This window comes from Eptesicus fuscus, chromosome 21 (genome assembly GCF_027574615.1).
Source record: "Eptesicus fuscus isolate TK198812 chromosome 21, DD_ASM_mEF_20220401, whole genome shotgun sequence".
Taxonomy (NCBI): domain Eukaryota; kingdom Metazoa; phylum Chordata; class Mammalia; order Chiroptera; family Vespertilionidae; genus Eptesicus; species Eptesicus fuscus.
The window spans coordinates 39,736,340-39,759,810 of record NC_072493.1 but is presented as its reverse complement, the minus strand read 5'-3'; the positions used below and the strand labels follow the sequence as shown (position 1 = coordinate 39,759,810).

General features: G+C 55.8%; 2 protein-coding genes across 3 annotated transcripts in view; both read right to left on the bottom strand.

The window, feature by feature from the left end:
* Positions 1-1,506: 1,506 nt before the first annotated feature.
* On the bottom strand, positions 1,507-13,203 carry TOMM40 (translocase of outer mitochondrial membrane 40). Its single transcript, XM_008158370.3, has 10 exons — positions 13,126-13,203; positions 12,762-13,029; positions 12,008-12,075; positions 11,482-11,574; positions 10,604-10,705; positions 10,420-10,525; positions 4,041-4,163; positions 3,841-3,917; positions 3,623-3,725; positions 1,507-2,453 (listed from the first exon to the last, which is right to left on the bottom strand). The coding sequence occupies exons 2-10, from the start codon at positions 13,021-13,023 to the stop codon at positions 2,314-2,316; spliced, it is 1,074 nt and encodes a 357-aa protein (XP_008156592.1). The 5' UTR covers positions 13,024-13,029; positions 13,126-13,203; the 3' UTR covers positions 1,507-2,313.
* Positions 13,204-14,639: 1,436 nt separating this feature from the next.
* NECTIN2 (nectin cell adhesion molecule 2) overlaps positions 14,640-23,471 on the bottom strand; it is a 28,559-nt gene continuing 19,727 nt past the window's right edge. Inside the window, exons 7-10 of one of the 2 annotated variants that reach the window (XM_054710930.1) lie at positions 19,522-19,675; positions 16,577-16,640; positions 16,338-16,424; positions 14,640-15,741 (exon numbers count right to left, since the gene is read on the bottom strand). In XM_054710930.1, the coding sequence (XP_054566905.1) occupies positions 15,475-15,741; positions 16,338-16,424; positions 16,577-16,640; positions 19,522-19,675 (572 nt within the window). In that variant the 3' untranslated portion in view covers positions 14,640-15,474. Of the gene's footprint in view, positions 15,742-16,337; positions 16,425-16,576; positions 16,641-19,521; positions 19,676-22,059; positions 22,768-23,471 lie in introns of those variants that run through there. The other variant, XM_028135143.2, reaches the window with a different exon arrangement.

Here is a 23,471-nt window from a genome sequence, read left to right as displayed (position 1 = left end):
TCCCCCTGCCCCGCCCACTCCTCCAGGGCTAGGGCGAGCTGGGCCAGCCCCTAGTCACGAGGTGGGCTGTTCTCCCCTTCACACAGCAAGGAGGGGGAAGGAGGTGGGGCTTGGAGGCTCTGGGATGCCCCCAGCCCCCAGGAGGGGAGGTGACATCTCACCCAGAAACTCAGGCGCCCTCCTCAATTCTGTGGGGCGGGGCATGGAAGGGGAAGGAGCCGGTAGCCACTGATGAATAAAATCTGGGGAGGGGGCTGGGGCTTGGATTCCTGGGTCTGAGGGAGAAGAGAACTGGTGGCAGAAGTGAGATGGGAGGGTGGGGACAGTGTGAGGCCTCTGCTGAAAGCCTAGGCTGAGGATGGAACCTGGGTCTTAGCCGACTTCCCTCTTTGGCTGTGCCCTTGGGCACAGATGAGTCAATTCAAAGTCCAGCTGCCCAAATGTCATGCCTCCACAGGCGTGGAGCTTTCATGCTGCCGTTAGGGCTGGAGACTCTGGAACCAAACTGCCCAGCCCAGATCTGGGCTGCCCCTTGCCAGCTGTGTGTGACCTTGGGCAAATGACCAAGGCTCTCTGAACACCCGGTCTCTGGCCCACCTAACGGGAGAAACAACTGCACTTACACCATCAGCCAGTGATGCAAGAAGCTACATACGTCCTCATGTAACCTCATCAATAGACGGTCCTTGGAACTGCGGCAAAATGTTTAACAAACTAACTTTACCAGGGGCTAGTTGGTACAAACAAGTTCAGTTCAGTTCCTACAGCATCTCAATATAATAAGGAAACGGCCAACACGTTGAGTACCTCTGCACTCCGGGTCTCATCCTAGACCTCACCGCTGCAATTGGCTGTGAGAGCTGCAGCACTCACCTCCCCAGCAGCTGTTAGTTCACAAAGTTAGACAGACGGTGAGGCCACACAGGGAGAACTGGAACTGGATTCCATGGGGTCAGGAAGGGGGCCTCCCAGGCCTGCTTGGTCTCACGTGTGGTCAGGGATGCGTGTTGGGGCTTTCCAGGCAGGAAGGGTTTTCTGCTCAGCGACCTCCCTCCCCAAACCCGAGGTGTGTGGTGGCAGACAGGGTTTTCAGTTCCCTTAGGGAGTCAGGGGTGTTTACCTGAGCCTTAGGCGGGCCAACTGATCTCCCCAGCATCAGATACCGGGAGACACAGGTGACCCGACCCGCCCCTCCCAACCTTAAACTCATGCCCTTCTCCCATTTTGTCGTCACCATCCTTATCATGTATTAGATTTGCAAATATTTCCCCCGTCGTATGAGTTCTTTTTCTTGGTGCCCTTTAAAGCACAAATGATTTTACAATTTTTAAGTGCAATTTACCTTTTGTTCTTTGTCAGATGGTGATTCTGAAATGTTCCCAGCTGCCTGTATTCTTCAGGAAACCTCTGACCTCCCTAGCGGGAAGTCCTAACATCTGCCCTTTTGGGAATCTGGAAAGCCCCCCCTCCCCGCATTCCAGCTCGCAGCCTCCCACCCTAACACCGACAGTACCATTCCTGTTGCTTCACCTCCGAAGGCACAAAGTCCCCCGCAGCCTCTGGCCAGGCCAAGCGGGAGCCAGCGACCACAAGACTACACCCTCCCAGGGAGGCTGTGATCCTGGGCCAGGCCCTTCCCTAAGTTGGGCTCCCGTTAGCCAGGACTGACTCCCTTTCTGGATCACCTTTCCATACCCCAGCCCTGTGGCACCCCCATGTGGCCACCGAAGGAAGATCAGGCCGGATGGAATGAACAGAGGGCCAAGAGGTAGGAAAACCAGGCCTCTCATTTTGTTTTTTTTTCTCATGTATATTTTTTGTTTGTTTTTCTTTTTCTGTAAAATGTCCCAGTTCTTCCATAACTTATAAACATGATTTATACCGAGGAGTGGATGGGAAAGTGGGTGGGGGGCAGACCTGGGACGGGGAAGCTCCTCTTCTTGCTGCCCCCTCGGGGCGGGGCCCCAAGATCTTTGGGGGTGGTGGTGGTGATGCCCCAACACCTCCCTGAGGTTGTCTGGCAGCCTCTGCCCCTGGTGCTCAGAATCTGGCATGCCCCTCATTCCAGAACCCCTTTTGGGGCCCAGGTCCACTGGGCACACAGCCCCCGGTGCTCCGAATCCTGAAGCGCCCGTGGTTCTAGAATTCCCCCCTCAGCTGCTGGGGTGATGGCCCCCTCCTTTCCGCTGCCCCCCTGACCACCAAGGAGGGAGGGAAGGGAGAGGGAGGGGCGCGTAGGTCTCCCCTCTGTCGGGGGAGGAGCAGGGGGAATCTCGAGGAGGGAGGGAGTGGGAGGCAGGAGCCAGGAGGGGCTCAGCCGATGGTGAGGCCAAAGCCACACTGGAACTTGTTCTTTCGGTGATTCAGGAAGGCCCCGAGGGCCAGCGTCAGGGGCAGGGGCGGCAGCTTCTTCTCCAGCGTGGCACCCACGATCCAGTTGCTGTCCACGGAGCCTGTGGGCAGACAGCTGCGCTGAGAGCCCTGTGCCGGCCTCCCACTGTCCCGGTGGAGTCGTGCTCCAGGCCACATCAGACACCGCCAGACTGCGGGCTCCCAGGCCTGTGACCACGCTGTTCCCAGAAACCTCTTCCTGCGCCCCAAGTACTGCAGCCCTAGAAGCAACCGGCTCGTTTCCCCTCAGCTCAGGGAGCACCCCCCACCTGGGATCCCCCATTCAGTCCTGTCCACACCCAGTCCTTGCTCTTGAGGATGGATGAGTCTGTCCTTCCCAGCACCCTCGGCACAACTCGGGCACAGTGGGCGCTCAGTGTCGGCTGAATGGAAGACTGAACTGGCCCAGCTGGGTGTAGCTCAGCAGTTGAGCGTCGACCCAGGAACCAAGAGGTCACTGGTTTGTTCAGGGCACATGCCCAGGTTGCGGGCTCGATCCCCAGTGGGGGGCATGCAGGAGGCAGCCAATCAATGATTCTCTCTCATCATTGATGTTTCTCTCTCTCTCCCCCTTCCTCTCTGAAATCAATAAAAAAAATATTTATATAAAAAAAAAGACTGACTGTCCCCGGGCTCGTTCACTAGAGCCTGGCGATGTGCACCTGCCGGTGCTCCCCCATGTGGGAGGGAGGCTCACTTGCTTCACGGGGCAGAGCTGGAACCCCAACCCAGCCTCTGCAAGAGCAAGGGCTGAGAGGCTAGAGGCGCAGAAACCCCTGGGCCTCATCTCTGCCGGCAGCGGCGGCCTTCGGGGTGTCTTCGTACCCTCCACTTCAGAACCACTGAGGTCCAAGAAGAGACTTAAACCTCGACACCAGGACGAGGCAGGCAGCTGGAGGAGGGTCTGGTAGTGACTACAGCCTCCAGCAGCCTCGTTCCCACTAATGTGAAGAGTGGGGTGGCTGGATGTGCTCCGGTTGCCTTCCACTTACGGAAAAAGGAAAAAGAGGGCCGAGCGCAGAGATGGGAGAGGGGTGCTGGCTGGGGGGGGCGGGAGGAATGTAGTAGGGACAAAGCTTAGGCCCAGGCCCCACCTCAGCAAGCGTTCCCGGGTGATTGGGAGGCCCTCAAGAGTCCCGGCATGATGCCCTTCACCATCTCCTTGGCCTACACCCACTCAGAGCTGTCACCTCTCGTCTTGTTTTCCATGTGGGGAAACTGAGGCCTGTACCTTTGAAGAGGAGGTTGGCCTTGGGCAAGTCCAGCTGGTACCCGAAGGAGACACTCGTGTCTTGCATCCTTGTGCTGGCCTCAAACTCCACGCCTACCTGCAGCTGGAGGGGCCAGGGCAACAGAGTCAGCATCCCAGACTGGGCTCCCCGGCACACACGCCCCTGGCACCCCAAGCCTGGAAGGGCGCCCTCGCAGCCGGTCTCTGGACCAGCTCACCTGGTCACTGGCTTTGTGGTAGTATGTTGCGTGCATGCCCGCCTGGCCCAACGTTACTGTCGCCAACCAGTTGTTCACTGTAAGAGAGCCGTGTGGGGGTGGGGGTAGGTTACCAAGGGGACATGAGAACCCAGGACCCCTCCCTCAGACCCAGGAGTCCGAGGCCCAGCCCCACTCCTACCCTCGGGCCCCAGACTCACACGTGTATTTCCCAGCTAGAGACATGACAGTACCCTCCTCCCCAGGCCGCCGGTGGTAGACCAGCTCTCCGCCCAGTGCCAGACACGGCGTGATGCTCTGGAGGTAGTGGGCCACGAGGATTCCTGTGGGTGAGATGACAGGTGTCACCTGGGCTTGGTGGTCAGTTTCTGCCCGGCCAGGGTGCTGGGCCAGACTCCTGCTCCAGGGGGCCCGGAAGGCAGGCCCCTGCCGGAGGCTCAGGGCCCGCCCTCAGGCCTCCCACCTGCTGCTCCATGGAGTTCAGAGGGCGAGTGAGGTCAGTCTCCCAGACCCCGTGGGACCTCATTGGTCTGCACAGCCCTGTGTAGCCGGCATTCAATCGCCACCATTTACAGAAGAGGCCGAGGGAGTGAAGCCCCTCACCCATGGTCACAAAATGTGTGAGAACCACTCTGCCGCTGGGACTGGCAGGAAGGGGGGTCAGTGAGAGCACACCTCAGGGTGCTAATGGCACTGCAGCCCACCACTCAGCTGTACCTGCAGGCCACGGTGTCACTGCTCAGTAAAGGCGCCTAAAGGAGTGGGTGTGGGCACAGCGTAGAGCGCGCCCAGTGCTCACCAGGACTGACCCTCTGCCCCTCGGCAGCCGGGACCCTGGAGGCCCCCGGGAGTGTTTGCTAACAGATGGCTCTCCATTGCTGGGCTGCATTCCTGAAGCCACGGGCTGAGACTCATTCATGCCCATCTTTAGAGCCCAGGGGAGCAGCCCCCACACATGTGATCTTATAGGAGGGGAAGAACTGGGGGGAGACAGAGGGAGTGACAGGGAAACAGACAAGACACCTACAGAGAGGCAGGGAAGCAGAGGGCAAAGAGGAATGGAAGAGTCTCTGCAGAGAAACCCACCAAGACTGAGCAGAGACAGGACAGAGCATGCTGCTGCTTCTCAAAGAAAATCAGATGCACAGACTCGAAGTGGCCATGGGAGCGGGGCAGAAATGGGGGGCGGGGGGCATGATCAGTGAGTGGGCACACCTGGGAAGGGGCTGCCAGTGGGGCTAAGGGAAGCCAACGGTTCATGGCCAGGCCCCTGGTGGTGTCTTCTGGGGAGGCTGGGGTCATGGGTGGGCTCACTGAGCCACTGTGTGCACTTCTTCACAACAAGCAGATGATACAATCAGCCCCGAGCCGGTATTAAACCATGACCAGCACACCTCTGGCCAGAACATCCTCATTCAATTGAGGGAAACTGAGGCCCACAGAATGAAAGTGACTGTCTAGATCAGGGGTGGAGAACCTTTTTGTGTCAAGGGCCATTTGGATATTTATAACATCATTCGCAGGTCACATAAAATTATCAACTTAAAATTTAGCCTGGTACCCAGCCAGAGTGGCTCAGTGGTTGAGCATTGGCCTATAAATCAGGAGGTCACAGTTTGATTCCTGGTCAGGGCACATGCCCGATTTGGGGCCTCAATCCTGAGAGGGGGTGTGCAGGAGGCAGCCGATCAATGATTTTCTCTCATCATTGAGGTTTCTCTCTCTCCCTCTCTGAAATCAATAAAAATATATTTTAAAATAATCAGCCTGTTATATTTGGTCAAACATTGAATTAACTCACCCCTAATGCCTTGGCAGGGCCAGACCAAATGATTCTTGGGCCTTATATGGCCCACGGGCTGGACACCCCCCACCTGTGGCCTAGAGTCACAGAGGGGCCTAAAACTCACTGGCCTCTTAGGCCTGCCAACTGCTGGGACTGAGGGCTGTGTGACCCCTGAACATCTCTCCAGCTATCCCTCCTCCCATCTCCTGGGCCTGCCTTGTCCCTTGACCTCCAGCTCCACCCTCCTCCCTGGCCTGCCTGAGCCTCACCCTCTCCCAGCAACTCACAGAGGGATCCTGCTAAAGCACCGACTCCACCCCGTCCTCGCCCTGCTCAGAACCTGTGCGGCTCCCGTGCCCAGATCCTGGCTCCTTACAGCACAGCTGCAAGGCCCCATGTGGCTTGGCCCCACCTTCCAAACAGAGCCACTTCCTCGTCCCCAACACAGCCGGCCACACGTGCATCTAGGCTGCCATCATCCCCAGGGGACTCTGGCGCTCACCCCGCTCTGGTCCCCCGCTTCCACCACTCCTGCCATCACGGGAACTCAAATCCTGTGGTCTTCACTACTGGTCTCGCTCCCAGTCCCACGTGCCCCGTGGGACCTGGCTGTTTCCATGCCGCACTCCCTTCCCTGCTCCCCAAGCACATATCCTGGGCCTCTGGCCCGCGGCCAATGTGGCCCAGGGCGCTCTTCCTCCCAGAGACACACAACTCCCTGGGCAGGATTCACCTCCTCCTTCTCGAACATCTCACTCCTTCCCTGTCTATCTCCTCACCCACTCAGCCAGACCCAGCGCCCCATGGCACGTGAGCTCCCCGAGCCAGGGCTCTGCTGAGACCAGCAGCTCCTCTGGACGCTGGTCATCGCAGGGTCTACAGCAGCCATGAAGAACCCAGTGAGTCCAAATCCCGCGAGGAGAGAAAGTGGGTCAGGTTTGTGAGACCAAAGAGCAGGCCTCTGGCAAGGGGCAGAGCTGCCAACCTGGGAAAGAAGTCCCGTCTCCTGATCCACCTCCCAAACCTGCTGGGCAGGGGCAGGTTTAGGCTCCCACCCCCAGACCTTTGCCCTGCTCGGCTGGGGCCACACCAGGATTCCTTGGGGTAGTCACCTGGGGCAGGAATGGCAGGTGCCCAGGGCAGAACCTGAAGGGAAGGGGGTTCTCAGCCCCCGCCGGACAGGCCTTCTTTCTGCACTGCCCCCCACGTGCAGTGCCACTCCTTCCCTTCCCCCTCCCTCGCTCGGACAGACAGGGCCATTCAGGGGGGCGGTCTCTGTCACTCCAGGTGAGACAGCTGGCCGCCTGTTCCAAGTTCTCATAGCGACCTGAGCTTTCCTGAGCAGGTTTGCTCCCAACAGCAAGCCAGCCAGTGTGTGATAATTTCCTTAAAGGCCAACGTCTCTCCCTCTGGCCCAGGGGCCCTGCGAGGGCAGGAGGGGTGTCTCCGCCCCTGCTGTGTCCCACACACCAGGTGCTTCGGATGACACAGAAGCTCCCGAGGAGCCGAGGCCATGGGGCGGGAACCAGGTAAGAACACGGGCCCTTGTATTAGGCCGTGATTCAGGTTCCAGCTCCTCGGAGTCCAGGCAACTTGATTTCACTCAGGCCCGTTTTCTCATCAGTGAAATGGGGGCCATAAAAACAGACACCTCAAAAAACAAAAACACGGACACTTCCGCCCGTTGTGGGGTGGCACTGAGACACACAGAGCGAGCCCCACCCACACCCCTGGCCTGGAGCTGAGCGCTGAAGATGTGCTCCTGCTGGATCCTTCAGTGAGAGGTGGTCACTGCTATTGTGCTCTTGTGACAAATGAGGAAACTGAGGCTCAGTCCAAGCTGTCGGTGGTAAGTTACTCCTGTGCTCAGCAGTGACCTGGACCAGTAGGTCCTGTTTTTATGAGTCTGAGGGGGAGGGGGAGGGGCTGGGAGGCCAGTGTTGGGAGCACAAAAAGTCAATGCGGGGAGCATGTGTGGGGGAAGGAGGTGCTGGTACCACAGAGAAGAGCATGGACTCTGGAGTCCGACCTGCTGCGTCCTCTGGGAATCGCTTCCCCTCTCTGGGCCTCAGTAAGATGGGGACAATGGCAGCACCTACCCCACAGGGCTGTTCAGAGGCGCCAGGAGCTATTGCCTTCCTGCTCTATTCCCAGCGCCTGGAACTGAAGGCAGGAGAAGATGCACATGGCATGCTCAGGGCTTGACCAAAGGCTGAGGAACGGATGGGACCTGCCATCACACTGCTCACGCCTTTGCTCAGTGTTTCCTGGGCACCGATTCTGGCCCCAGCACGGTCCCAGGCGCTGGCATACAGCAGGCAAGTTCCTGGCCTGAAAGAGCTGACATCCTAGCGTAGGAGACAGACAGGTAATAGAGAGTGAGACAATTTCAGAGGGAAGTGCCATAAAGACTACAGGACAGGGTGAGGCAATGCGACAGACATAGGTACACTCTAGTCACAGAAGGTGTGTTGGTGAGGGTGATGTGTGCCCAGAGACTTATTCAGCCACGTCAAAGCCAGAGAAGAGCCCCGGCCGGTGTGGCTCAGTGTCGACCTATAAACCAGGAGGTCACGGTTCGATTCGTGGTCAGGGCACATGCCCGAGTTGTGGGCTCAATTCCCAGTAGGGGACGTGCAGGAGGCAGTCAATCAATGATTCTCTCTCATCATGGATGCTTCTCTCTCTCCCTTCCTTTCTGAAATCAGTAAAAAGTGTGTACGTGTGTAAAGGCCCTGGGGTAGAAAGAACATAGTGATTCCAGGAAGTGTCAGAAAAACTCAATGGCCCAACTGCAGTGGGTGTGTGAGCAGCGGGGGTGATGCCATCAGAGGTCAGAAGGGGACAGAAAGTGTTTCTTCCTGCCCAAGGCCCCGCATTCCCCCCACGAACGAAGCTTCACCTAAGGGGCCTCTCATGCCCAGCTTCCCCAGCTCCTGCATGGCCTTCCCCTCCCTCCCCTTTCCAGCTGCTCGCCCTCTCCAGCCAGGGCAGCTCCTCCTCTTCCTTTGGAAGCTCAAAGGCGATGCCTCCTCCGAGAGGCCCCTTCGCCTCCGGCAGGCAGAAGGCAGGAGCGCTCCCGGGCCCCGCCAAGGCTCCCGGCACCGCCTTCACAAAGGCCCTCAGGACTCACTGCCCCGGAGCCCACGCTCATGACTGGAGCCCACGCTCATGACCGATCAAAGGCAGGAATCACCAACTCCATCCTTCCAGCTGCTCAAGCCCAAAACTCAGGAGTCGTCTGGATCCTCTCTTCTATCTCCCAAACCCAATCCACTAGCAAACTCCGTCGGCTCCACATTTAAAGCACACCCGGACTCGACCACGTCTCACCCCCTCCACTGCCCCTGCAGTGGGTCCCTTTCCATCTGTCCTTCACCTGTCAGCACAAGGGATCCTGTTAGAAGCCAAGTCACATCCTGTCCTTATCAAGTGTCTCCGGTGGCCCCCGCCACATCCAGAGTTAAGCCCAAATTTTCACAAAGCCTTGTGTGATTTGGCCCCTGACCCCTAGCCCTCACACTCACCCTCCTTCTTCATCCACTGCAGCCACTCTCCTCCTCTATGTGCCAGTCAAGGGTCCTGCCTCAGTGCCTTTGCACTTGCCATTTCCTCTGGTTGAAAAGCTCCTTGCCCACATATCTGCTTGGAACCCTTGCGCCTGCCCTCAGTCTTTGTTCAAATACCATCTAAGTAATGAGGCCCTCTCTGAGGACTCCATCCAACCCTCCTGAGACCCGAATCTTTCTGTTCATCTCCATCACCTGACACCATTTCCGTATGTACTGCTTTACCTGGGTTTGCCTCCACTAAGATGGGAGCTCCCACAGGCAGATTTAACTCTCCTTTGTCCAGCATCTTATCCTCTGTACTGAGAATACACATGTACACGACCAATAAATACCCACTAAATACATGTAAAGAAACCAAAGGCAGACACCCAGAGACAAAAAACAAAACACACACAAAAGCTCGGCTGGTGGTTCAGTGGTTAGAACGCCAGCCCTCGGATGGAAGGGTTCTATTCCCAGTCAAGGGCAGATACCCGAGTTGCAGGTTCGATCCCCAGCCTTGCTGGTGACCAATCAATGTGTCTCTCTCACATTGATGTTTCTTGTTCTCTTTCCCGTCCCCCCTCCCTAGCTCTCTCCCTCTCTAAAAATCAATGGGGAAAAATATCCTCGGTTTAACAAAACACACACACACACACACACACACACACACACACACACACACACACAAAACAACGGAGAAACTAGAGGTGGAAACAGAGCCCAATGGTTCCTGCCCGAACCAACCAAACAAGGAATTTTCCTCTCCAGTCTCCACACCTCAGACTGCGTCTCCTTCCCAACTGCAAGTGGAACCTGCCGCCCTGGGAGCTGCTCTGTGCCCTCAAACAGCACTAGGGCCCCACGAGTTAATAACAGCAGCTCATTTCCTGGGGATCCATTATCACATGCCTGACCCTCTTTGAAGCATTTCACACACACAAACTTACGTGACCTACTCAATGGCCCTGTGAGGCAGCCCAATTTTACGGGCAAGACAACCGAGGCCCACAGAGGTGCGGGAAGCTGCCTACAATGCAATTAGGCCAGCGGCAGGGCTGGGCTTCGAATCTGCTTTCTCACCCACGATGCTGTGCTGCCTGATGTTTCAAAACCCCTCCTGCCTGTGCCCATCTTTCAGAGGGCAGAAAGGAGGTACAGAGAAGGGGACGGACTTGCTCGTAAAGCTGGGACTAGATTATGACACCCCCCCCCCCCGCCCCCAGCCCCCGTGCCTCTTACCTGAACCCACCAGGACGTCTGGGTTCCCGAGGGTGACGGCTGCTGTGAAGTCAGAACCCCGGTACTCCCCATCCACCTGCCAGTTCACAAACTTGGACTGCTGGGTCTGTGGGGAAGGAGGAAGTGAGAGGGCAGCCTGGTGCTCGGGATGGCTCGGGGAGCAGGTGGCTCGACTCCCACTCACCTGGATGGCCATCTTGGACCTGAGGCCGGGGCCCAGCTGGTGAATGACCTGAGCATTGAGGCTGCCACTATTGTCCATGTCGCCCACCAACACGGGGAATGCCTGTGAGGCAGAGGGTAAGGTAAGAGGTTAAAGGTCAGAGGCCTAGCATTATGGAAGTACATAAGTGATGGGCCCAGCTGAAAAGCTCAGAGTCAGAAAGCTTCAGTTTGAAGGCCCCCCTTCCAGGAAGCTCTCCCTAACTGCCTAGGCTCCCCTCTGGGCTCCCACAGCCTTTGGGTTCCATTTCAGCCCTGCCCACCTTGGACTGTTCCTCCCCGGGAACAGACTGCCCCTCTCTCCATTAGACTGTGAGCCCCACAGCTGTTTCGTTCACTGCTATGTCCCCTGCAGAGAGCTGGACACGGAATGGAGGTACAGTGAAGGTTTGCTGACTAAGTGCATCTATTGAATGGAACCAGTTAACGAATTCAGTCTCCTGACTCCACCTGTATCCTGCCCCAGTCTCCTTCCAGGCCTCCAGTTTTGCCCCCACTCCCCTAACCTAGCCTCTGCACGGCATCCCGAAAGACATTTCTAAAGCATAAATCTGACCATGACCTTCCCCAGTTCAAATCTTTCCATGGCTCTCCAGTGCCCCCTAGAGAAAGTCCAAATGCCTAGTTCAGCATTCAAAGCCTCATGCAACACAGGATTGGGCAGAGAGCAGGGGTTCAGGATGAAGAATGACCCATATTACATGCACCTTGGAGAGACACAGTCCCCCCCTTACAGCACCCTCAGCGGCTCTGGCTTCTTACTGACAAAGCCTGCTGGTGTTTGGCTACACACTTGTTTGAAGAATGATACAATGAATGAAATGACAAGAAGAACCTCACCTCTGTGGGACTCAGCTGCTTTGTCCCCACGTACGTTACCCCGAAATGGTAGTTGGACTCCCCGATTGTGCTGAGGGCTACTGTGTGGTTCACCTGAGAGAAGAGGGAGGGCTGTGGGGATGAAGCTGTAGGCCACCCCCCAATAATCCCAGCTGAGCCCACTCCAGCCTGGGATGGGGGATATTTGCCTGTTGGGCTTCCCTATCCAGGAGGAAAAGTCAGGCGTCTCTTGGCTGGGAGCCGGGAGTAAAGACTCAGAGGTGTGCCTGGACTAGATTAAGAGATTTAGAGAAAGAATGCGCTGGGGGTGGATTACATACCTGGCATTTCACTTCTACCTGGATGGTATGGGGGAAGGGGTACCTCTGAATTCTGGGTCCCTAAACCCCCCACGGAGAAGTCAGCCCGGCACTGTCTCTGAGTCTTTTCAAGTACCAAGGAGCCCAGCCCTTCTGGGAGGAGTAAGGGGGTTGCATGCAGAGGTGCAGGGGGTGGCTGGGTGACCTCTGGAGGCAGGAAGGCTCACCTGGAAATGGTTACTCAACCCTTTGTTGACTGTGAGCTTGACACCTTCCATCTGAATAGGAAACAGCTCTGAAGAAGAGAAATACTGTCACCCACACCCACACCCACCTCTCATCTCAGCTCTCCCATCTCCAAGGAACCACAGCGGAATGGTCCCACAAAGTATCCAACCAGTAAAATGGCAGGATGGCGCCAAGACCAGGGCCTTTGCCTGCGTCCAAATCCCAGCGCCACCACCCACTACACTGCGTGCCTTTAGTAAGTTACTTTATCTGTGTCAAACTTGTCATCTGCCAGATGACACTCACCACGTGGGAACATTGCAAAGACTTAACAAGTTAGCATACATTGAATGCCAGGGCAGAACTCAATAAATCTCCATCATTCCTGCTACCACGATTATTCCAAGCCAGAATCCAGAAGCTTTGGGGGTTCCATCCCCACCAGACCCTTGCTGACACTGTGACCTTGGGCCTCAGTTTCTTTGCGGATCACATGAGGAGGCTGGCTAGGCCGATCCCTGGGGCTCCTAAGGCTTTTCTCCGCTGCTATGCCATTCCATTCCAAGGTTCCACCATTTGATCCCATCGTTCCAAGCCCCAAGTCCAACGTTCCACCACGCGATCCCAACGTCAACTCCTAACGCTGTTAAATAATTCCTAAAGTCGGTGCCAATTCCCAAGGTTGCCTCAATGTACTCCCCCTTCCCCCGAGATACGGGCCATCACACACCCGCCAGGTCCCTCGCCCCTCACCCTTGCACTTCCGGTGGCACTCCTCGAACGTGCCGGGGTTGGGAAGGCAGCCGCAGGCCCCATCGTCCGCGGTCCCTGCAGGCGTCCCGGGGGTCCGTTCTGAACCTCGACCCGCGCCGGCCCCAGCACCCAGGCCGCCTCCGAGCGGAGGCAGCGTGAAGCCCGGAGGAGAGGGTGGAGGCGGCGGCAGACCCACGAGGGAGGGCGCGGGCGGCGGCGGTGGCCCTGCGGGCGGCGAGCTAGCGGCCAACACGTTCCCCATGGTCGCCTGCAAGGGAAAAGGTCAGAGGGCGGAGGTCAGGGCCCGTGGCACCGGGCCCAGTCCCCAGCCAACCCCCGCCCTGCTCAGGGCCCCGGTTCTCACTGGCGGCAGCGCCTGTTCCCGGCCTGGGCTCCGCTCCCACCCCGTGCGCCACGCGCAACCGAACCCACTGCCGCCGCCGCCGCCGCCGTCGCCCCGCCCCGCCTAGCCTATTGGTTCAACATGCCCTAGGTTCCGCCCACCAGCTGCAGGGTCTGGCCCTGCTATTGGAACCATGGATGAGAACCCCACCCATTTCTTCGAAACGCCCTTTTTTATTGGCTCCCACTCGCAAGCAGGTCAAAGCACACCTGCCCGCCCTTCCCATTGACTTGTGGAACCCGTGCCTATTGGTTTGCTACGCCGCGGGTTTCGGCGCTCCTTTACCATTGGTTTGTGCTGAGCACTTTGCAACGCCCACTGACTCGTCGCCTCCGCCCCTCTTCAGAAGGCACGCCTCTTTCCACTTTGCCCCGCGGAGAAGTTGCCATGATCATTGGCCGGCTTTGGCCCTTACAGCATTATGATTGGCTCCGGCAGGCACAGGTTCCCCACCCTTGTGACCATAATCAGACTGGTGCGCTCATTGGCTAACGTGCAGGGGTCGAGGGACACGGGTAAAGGTGGGTTGCGCGGCAGAGGCTGCTAGGCAGCAAGGTCAGGCCTCGCGTCCCATCAGGCAACGCGGCAGAGGGGCAGGCCCCAGTCCGGAGTCAGCGACCGAGAACCGGAAGTTCTGGACCTTCCCACTGTGCATCGGGAGAATTCTAACCGGTTGTGTGAACCTTCGCCGGCTTCTTGTTACCCACAATGCTTTCCCTGTTTAACGCGACAGTTGCCATAGACCCACCGATCTCTCGTTACCCATCATGCCTTCTGTCCCCCGCTCCCCACACCCCGGACCTGCGTCACTGCGGCTTCTATCTTTGGCCCATTCATTTCTGTCCCATTACCCAGCATGCCCCCGTCCCATTCATTTCAGTTTCACTGCCTATACTACCTTTAGCACATTTCTGTCTGTGCACTTCCGTCGTTCTTCTAGCCCTTCTTAAATTAACCATCATGTTTTGGGTCTATTATCTAGCATGCCTGCGGCCCCTATTTCTCCATTTATTCACCTGTCTGCCTCTGGTTCATTCATCCAGATCTATTACCCATCATGACCTGAGCTCTTATTACATTATTCATAATTTTGACTTTGGTCTATTCTTACTTGCCATTTATCCGTTAAACCCGAGTCCCTCGTACTTAATTACTACCATTTATATCTCTGTTCCGTTTATTTCTGTCCATTAGACAGTGTTCCACTGTTTCCTTTTCATTAACCACAAGCTCTGGATTCCTCTCCCCCTCTCCTATTACCCATCATTACATTTTTTTTTTTTTTGCTTATGCATATTTAGTCATTATCCCTTGCATTATTTTTGTCATGCCTTTGGCTCTTTTATTTTTGTCTATAACACATCTTGACTTCGTCTACTGATTCCCTTAAGTCCTGGGCCCCCTATTTATTACCCATCATCATGTTCCACCCTCCTCCCCTTCACATCCCACAGAATACACAAGTTGAGACCTGGTCAAAGTACAAATTCATATTGGTAGGAGAGTCCCTATTACAAAACAATATCAGATCCCTTACCCCAACCCAAGTGACCATCCCCCCCCCCCCACACACACACCCCAGGGAGATGTTTGGGTCCCATTCCACTGGGCAGCAGTAAAAGGACGTAGTAGTCTTCAAAGTAACACAAAATTATTCTCTCAAGGCTGGGGTCAGCAAGGCACACTGCATGACACTCACCCTATCTAGTCCTCGATGGGGGTGGGGAGGGGGCCTTAATTCCCAGAAGACAGGATTTGGGGAAATGGGGCTCAGGGAAGGGTCCGGACCCTGTGCCTCCTGCCTGCAGGAGGAGGGAGATGGAGAAGCTATGCCTTGGGCTGGGGACTCCCCTCCTTCCCACCACTGTGGAACAGACAGGGTGGGGAGGGGGTAAGTGGGGCTCTGCTGCCTGGAGGGCTCAGGTCTGAGCAGCAAGGTGCCTGCCCCCCAACATCCAACCCAGCAGAGCTATTGGTCTGGGGTTTTCTTTGGAATTTGGGAGGAGATTGCAGAATGTGAGACGTAAGAGGTATGAACTAAGGTCACAGTGTTAGGAGTCCTTGGGGTCAGATTGTGCAGAAACATATTTCCCCTCCCTCAACTCATGAGATAAGGTTTCCATTGTCATGGCCGGTTTCTCTAGGTCAGAGATAATGGGTTAGAGGTCACAATGGATCCACCAACGTAGAAGTCACAGATGAGATGCCTGTGTTCACTGACAGTGGCCTGGCCAGAGGTCAAGCGGCACTAGATTCCTGGCAGGAAGTTGAGGGATCAAAAAGAGAGGTAAGAGCCAGGGCCATGGCCGCTCACACATACATGGCCCGGGACATGACAAAGCCTTTGCCTGAGTAGGAATCAGAGGGACTAGCGTAGGAGAGGGCGTCATAGATGGGGTTGATCTTGTCCAGGTAGTCTTCCTCATCATCATCCATGTCCTCCAGATCCAGGGGTACCCTCTCCACAACAGGCGGCCCTGGCGGCGCCAGGATGGGGGACCCTAGACTCATGGTCCCCAGGAGCAGGGGCCCCGACCGCTCTTCCAAGGTGGGCAGCTCATGGTACCGAGGCATTTCCTGGGGGCAGGAAAGGAATAGGAGCTCAAGGTCACTTCCTGAACTTGACATAGAATCCCCTTGACTCCAAAATCTTGACCATCTCCCCACTCCAACCAGACCCAATCTTATCCCTTGTCACAGGGTCAATCATATGGCTTGTCCCTAATTCAAAGCCCAGAGCACAGACCTCACCCTGTCAATCCTGTCTCTACTCTGTCTTTTGATTTCTGACCTGAGTCTTTCCCCATGAACCTTTGACTTTGATCTTGACCTCAACTACTTAACCTTAAGCCAGAAATAGCCCCTTCAACTTTGCCTAGTTACAACTTCAATATCTGACCCCTGACTTCCAGTAGATGGCTGATGGGACTACATGTCCTGTCTTACGGTATCTAGCAGATGTAGATGTTCAACCAGTCTTCACTGACTGACTTTAAACTCTAACCTCATGTCCTTGGCATTTTTCAGTCGTGACCTCCCCCACTGAATTGTAAACATAGCTCCATGACATAAGCTCTGACCAGAGACACAGCTCTGAATTTGAGTGGTGACCTTTAATCCTTAATCTCTATGTCAGCAACTGTACCCAGCCTCATCCTCACCCGGGATCCTACCTGCTCAGCACATGAGACGCCAGCATCGAAATAGGGGGTCTTGAGTGGGCTGTGCTCTGAGGCCCCAAGAGTGAAGAGCTGGGAGGGCTGCAGTGGGAGGGGGTGGGATAGGTCAGGACCCCCGCACAGCCCACCTCTTTCCCCAACTCCCTCTTCCCCACCATGGCCTTATTGGGGAAAGGTGGCGGGGGGGAGGAGGGTGCAGGGGAGCGGCCCTGGGTTCCAGGCAAAGTGCTTACCATCTCTGGCTCCTCCAGCTTTGCCTTTGGGGTTGGTGGCTTGTATGATGGAGGCCCCTCCAGGCTGTGGGGTAGGAGGTAGACCAGGTAGAGGCTCAGACCTAAGAAGCCCCCGACTCTAGGGCCATTGCACAAGCTCCTCCTTCTGCCTGATGTCCCTTTCTCGCCCCCCCCCCCCCCCCCCCGCAACTCCCCTTGCCCAGCTAACTCCTACTCATCCCATGAATCTACTTCCAGGAGGCCTCCTTGATTCTCCAGGAGGATCACGATCTCCTGTGAGGAGGTCACATATGGTTGTACACCTCCCTCTTAGGGCACTTAACTGAGCTTGTATTTGAAGTGTTTGTTTTTTTTTTTCTCTATTGCTTTTCAGAGTGGAAGGGAGCGAGGGAGGGGGAGAGAGGGAGAGAAAAACATCAATATGAGAGACACATCGACTGGTTGTCTCCTGCACACACCTGACCAGGGGTGGCGGGGAGCCACCTCGGGGTGGGGAGTGAACCCACAACCCAGGTACATGCCCTTGTCCAGGAATCGAACCAGTGACCCTTTAACCACTGAGCAACACTGGCCAGGGCTGAGCTGTTATTTCTGATTTCACTCCATGACTGTACCCAACCATGCGCAATGTGAGGGAGAAAATGAGATCTCTGATCAACGTGGTGTTCAGAACCCACTATGAAGAATTCAGTAAGTATTTGTGAAGAGAATGAATAAAGGGTTGAAATGCTTTCCTATCCTCCAAACCAGCGGTCGCCAACCCTTCGGACCTCACGGACCACCAGTGGTCCATGGACCACTGGTTGGCGACCGTTGCTCCAAACTATGCCAAGTTCCCTCATTCTACATACCCACAGATCGGAGCATCCTCTATACATAATGATGGGCACTTACTATGCCTTCAATACCCATCTCAGCTCTGGCTGGTGTAGTTCAGTTAGTTGGGTGTTGTATTGTGCACCAAAAGGTTGCTGGTTCAATTCCTGGTCAGGGCACATGTTCGGGTTGTGGGCTCTCTCCCCGCTAGGGGGCATGCAGGAGGCAGCCGATTGATGTTTCACTCTTACATCAACCTTCCTCTCTCTCTAAAAATCAATACAAATATTACCCAAAAAAACCCAACACAGCCCTAGCCAGTTTGGCTCAGTGGATAGAGCGTCGACCTGTGGACTGAAGGGTTCCAGGTTCCATTCTGGCCAAGGGCACATGCCCGGGTTGTGGGCTTGATCCCCAGTAGGGGGAGTGCAGGAGGCAACTGATCAATGATTCTCTCTCATCACTGATGCTTCTCTCTCTCTCTCTCTCTTCTCTCTCTCTCTCTCTCTCTCTCTTCCTTCCTCTCTGAAATCAATAAAGAAGTATATTTTAAAACAACAAACAACAACAACAACAACACACCCAAAAAACACCCACTCAGATACCCCCTCCTCCAGGAGGCCTTCCATGACCTTCTGGCTTCTCTCAGCTCCCTGAGGTTCCCCACCATGCTGCACCATCACTGCCTGGGGACGGTCTGTCTCCTCCAGTCCGGGAACCCCAGGAGGGCAGGGCCAGGGCCATCTCAGATACCCCTGGGTCTCAGCACTGGGCTGGACGCAGGAGGTATGAATTGCAAGTTGTTGTTTTGCATTGACTAGATGATTAAGACACGGTTCACACACTATCTTGTGCATCAGAATAACAGATTCTGAACCCTTCTTGTAAAAGTTCTGATGTAGTAGGTTTGGCATAAGCCTAGGAATATGCATTTTTAACAAGGGTTCCCATCCCACGCCCTCACTGAGTCATGTTATTTCAGAAGCATTTTGCCCCCAAAACACTTACTTGCTGGATGAATTTCAGCGAGTGATTTCAGCTCTCTGAAACTGTTTCCTCTTTCACGAAATGGTTACCATTAGCTCCCTATAATAACTTATGTTTCCATGATATATGTATTGATTTTATTTTTTAAAAAATGTTTTTATTGATTTCAGAGAGAGGAAGGGAAAGGGAGAGATAGAAATGTTCATAATGAGAGAGAATCACTGACTGGAAACCTCCTGCATGCCCACTCCTGGGCATCGAGCCTGCAACCCAGGTTCATAGGTCAACCCTCAACCACTGAGCCACATGTGGGCATTTTTCAAATGTTTGTCTCATCATTGCGTTCCTACCTCCAGAGCCTGGTCCTGGGTGGCTACTTTTTGAATACTTGTTGACTCGATGAATGGATGTGAGACTTTGTCGAGGTTACACATGTCAAATGCATCTAGTCAAGCCTGGCACATACAAGTGCTCTACACAGAGAAGTGTGGCTAGTTTTCCCCAATATCCAGGCTCCTTCTTTCTCATACTAATAAAGATTTTAGCTGGCACATAATCTATTTTTATTGATTTCAGAGAGGAAGGGAGAGGGAGAGGGAGAGAAACATCAATGATGAGTGTCACAGGGCATTGATCGGCTGCCTCCTTCAAACCCTCCGCTGGAGATCGAGCCTGAAACCCAGGCATGTGTGGCCTGTCCGGGAATCGAACTGTGACCTCCTGGTTCATAGGTTGACACTGAACCACTGAGCCACGCCAATCAGGCTTGAATACCCTGTATTTCTACTATTTCCTTTTCCCACTGGCAGGAATGGGGGCTGTGAGGCCAGGATAGCCCTGTCTGGTTGTGAAGTCTGTAGATAATGACAGAAGCGTGGGGAGCCTTTGAAATGTGAATAAAGGTGGAGCCACAAGATAGCAGGAGCCTGGGCTCCGATGACTTCACACAGCAGAGGTGTCATATCCATGATTTATGAGACAGGAGTAAACTCTCCTCTCTATCCTATTTAAGTTATAGTTATTTGGGGTGCCCCTGCTTCACAGAGCCATTACGGATGGTTTTCTCCCATCTTTACCCTCCACCTCAGGATCCCCAGTTCTGGGACCCTCCCCTCATCCACTGCTTAGTATGCATCACTTACTCATCTTCCTCCTCTGCCCCCTGCAGCCTCTGTTCCTTCCGCTGCTGCCGGCAGATGAGGATGCCTGTGGCGACCACAGCGGTACCAATGATGGCGGCGATGATGCCCCCAATGATGCCCCCGGTGGCCCCTGCACCTGATGGGTTGGGGGACTCTGCAAGAAGAGGGACAGTGTAAGGGGGTCTCCAGGAGGAAGCCACAGCTCCTGACTCACAGCCCAAGTCATCACCCACCCGCCTACCTTAAAGGCAGGGGACAGTCTTTCATTCAACTTATCCTTACTAAGCAATTTCTGTGGAATTTATTCATACAAAAGCCCCCACCCCGACAGAATTTATGTTGTCGTTGGGCACGGAGACCAACAGTACAGAAACAGCCACCATATGCCAGGCGGCAGTTAGGTGATGGAGGATAGAGCTACATAGTGGGTCTGGCCGGCGTGGCTCAGTTGGTTGGGCGTGGTCCCATGTACCAAAATGTTGTGGGCTCAACCCCCCATAGGGGCCCTGCAGGAGGCAGCCGATCAATGTTTTGTTTTTGAAAAAGCTTCATATATTTTTTTAAAAATTATATTTTTATTGATTTCAGAGAAGGGAGAGGGAGAGATAGAAACATCAATGATGAGAGAGAATCGTTGATCGGGTGCCTCCTGCACGCCCCCTACTGGAGATTGAGCCCACAGCCTGGGCATGTGCCCTTGACTGGAATGGAACCTAGGACCCTTGAGTCCGCAGGCCGACCCTCTATCCACTGAGTCAAACCAGGTAGGGCCAATGTTTTGTTTTTATATCAATATTTCTCTCTCTCCCCCTTCCTCTCTCTAAAAATAAATAAAAAATCTTTAAAAAAAACAAACAAAACCTGCAAAGTGGGGAAGGTGATAGGAAGTGACAGAGCAGGTAGTCCGAGAGCCTTACTGCAGGGTGACATTTGAGCGAAGATCTGAAGGAGCTGTAGGGGGGTGAGCGATGCGGGGTGGGGGTGAGCGATGGGGGGTGGGGGTGGGGTGAGAACATTCATGGCAGAGATGGCAGCTGGTGCAAAGGCCCTGAGGAGGAAGCTTTGTGCTGTTTTTAAGGAACAGCAAGAAGCAGCGAATGGGGGGATGCACAGGGAGATGAGGGAAGGGAACTGGTGGGAAGGGAACTGGTGGGAAGGGAAGTAGAGCTACAAGGCAGAGAACTGGGGCGGGGGTGGGGTGGGGGGATCCTGGGGTTAGGATCATAGCCAGGCATTCATTACGGGGAATGGAGTCGGGGAATGGAGTCGTCCTGGTCCGAGGATCAGAGCTCCGCCAACCCGACAGGAAATGCCGGGAGAGAAACTCACGGCCCCAGGGCCTTTCCTGTGCAACACACTTCACACTTCCTCACGTTGTTATTGGAGTCATTACTGTGTATCTGCCAGTTTCTACACTAGGCTGCGCGTTCCGGACGGGCTGGTCTTGCTGGATGTGTGAGGAAGGGTGGGCATGGGCGCTCAGGACCTGCTAGAAGCCAGACTGACAACATCCCCGCCCCTGCCCTCTACACATGTCTTACATGTCTAACCTGTGTGGGTGTTAGACAACAAGCAACCAGAATGCAAAAGCCCCGCCCACAGGCCCCACCCCTTCCATGAAGCCCAGACCACTGATGAGATCCAGCCCCCAGAGGAACCATGCCTGGAACCCAGGACTCTCCTTTTCCCACACTTCCTGTTCCACAGCCGGCTCGCTCAGGAGGGCTGGAATGTGGGAGGACAACAGAGTAATTGCCGCTCAGTCCACACCAGCCATCCTCAAGTTACTGTTATTCCAGGCGTCCTGACTGCATGGGAGTCTGCCCGCGTCACTGCTTCATCCCCAGCCATTAAGTGGAAGTCAAAACTGGTAGAAAGTAAACTCACCAAGCCCCTCCTGGCCGTGGCCGCAGGAACAGAGACAAAGCCCACGGCAGTGGGAGCCAGTGGCCCTGGGGCCAGGGAGCGGAGGTGGCTGGGATTTACCCCTGCCCCGCCCATTCCCCACCTCAGTCCCCAGCCTGGGGTTGGGAGAGGTTCTGGTTGAGGGGAATTAGGCGGGATACAGAGCCACAGCCCTACCTCTGAATCACTGAAAATTCCCTCTAGCTGGGCCCCAGGGGCAGAGGAAGAGGAAGGATGCGGGGAAAGGCCACTTCTCGGGGTGGATCGGTGGGACTTCCCTGGTTTCTCAGTACCCACGCCCCCTGGCCTCCTGGGGGCCCGGAGAATGTCGGGGGGCAGCGCTCCCTCCCCAGGTCTCAGCAACCTTGGGGAGTTGGGTCTGCGCTGCTCCCGGATAATCAGACCACAGCTTGGCCTGGGGAAGGCAGCCTCAGTGCTGGAACCATCGAGTCCAAGCCCTCCCGTCTCTAAGCCCAGATCACAGTCCCACTGGCCTCGGGGGGCGTCTCAGCATCCAAGGTGTCCTTCAAGGACCCAGACAGTAAGAGCCCCCCAGCCTCCCACTCCAGGGAGCCCAGTTCAGCTTTCCTACCCCCCCAGGAGGGGGTCCAGTGTATTACAAGACACCCCCGATTTTTCCTCCAAGGTGTTTATTAACTCCTGAGTGTCACAGGGCAGGGCTGGGGCAGGCCAGAGCCAAAACCAAGTCTCTGTTGGGGGTGGGGGTCCTCTGTGGGTCCCCCTCCCCCTCCCCCATGCAGCCCCGGAGACTGTAAGTCCAGTGTGTGATATTCCACCTCCCTCTGAATCCCAGGAAAGTGGGAGGTAGCATTTGCGCTCCAGTGTCATCCAGACAAACGAGTCCCACCAGTCTGCAGCCCGTGGCCCCTGCAGGCTCGGCTCTGTCTCTGTCTCTGTCTCTGTCTGGGGGTCACACGTAAACCGCCCGCCGGGAGATGAGGGAGCCGTCCAGCTGGGACTCCATGTCATCCTCGAGTGCTAGGGATGGAGGCAGCATGAGGCCTTTCTCGGCCTTCTCCTCCTCTTCCTCGTAGTCCTCCTCCGTGTCCTTGCCGTCCGGCCTCGGGGGACCAGGGGCTGTTGTGGTCCAGAAGACGGGGCCCCCATTCTCAAACACTTGAGTGTTCGGATCATAGGATCCCTGGCCGCTGTCTGGTCCTCCTCCGGCTCCTCCAGGGCTCTTCCTCCTCCTCCTCCTCCTCAGCTGGATGTAGGCCAAGGCCCCCCCAGCCAGAAGCAGCAGCACCAGCACCAGCAGTGTCCCCACCACAGCCCCCCACACCATTGGACCCTCGTCTCGGGGAGAGGCCCGGGGGCCGTCTGAGGAGAGAGAAGGAGGGGTGAGAGAGAGAAAGGGAGACACAAGGTCAAGAGGATACGTCTGGGGAGGGGAGGACACGGCAGGGGAGTGACAGGAACAGGGAGGTGACTCTGCCTGGGCAAAATGGGGGGCGGGAAAACCCATTCACTTTGCTACAGGCTGAGTGCTTTGTATGCGGAGGGGTTGCCACAGATCTCCTTATACCCACACAGTATTATTAAACTTTCTAGCCAACATTTCAGAAACCAGGTGATGTCACTGAAAATTCCCCATTTCGTTGCGGGGAGGGGCGGTGGTGGTCAGATCTGGCAACACCAAAGTCTCCTGTCCTCCACCTGGGGATGGGCTGGAGCTGAGTGAAGGCTGTGACTGGGAGGGAACAGAGTTCCACACCCGCCACCAGGTCGCTTGCCAGGACCCAGTAGGCATGTGACCCCTTGAGGATGAGCTGAGGTCATGGTCACAAAATCTTGGGGTGGATCCAGCCAGGAAGAGGGAGAGGGGGATTTGAGCTTTGACTCCAAAGCTCTTTGTACTCGAGAGGAGAAGGGACCCTCTGAGAATTCCTCCCTTGGAGCGCTGGGAGCACCGGGTCTGGGCGGCGTGGCCCGCCTCCTGCCTGGGCCACCCATCCCCGGTGCCACCCGCCTCCGGCGTGGGCCACCCATCCCCGGTGCCACCCGCCTCCTGCCTGGGCCACCCA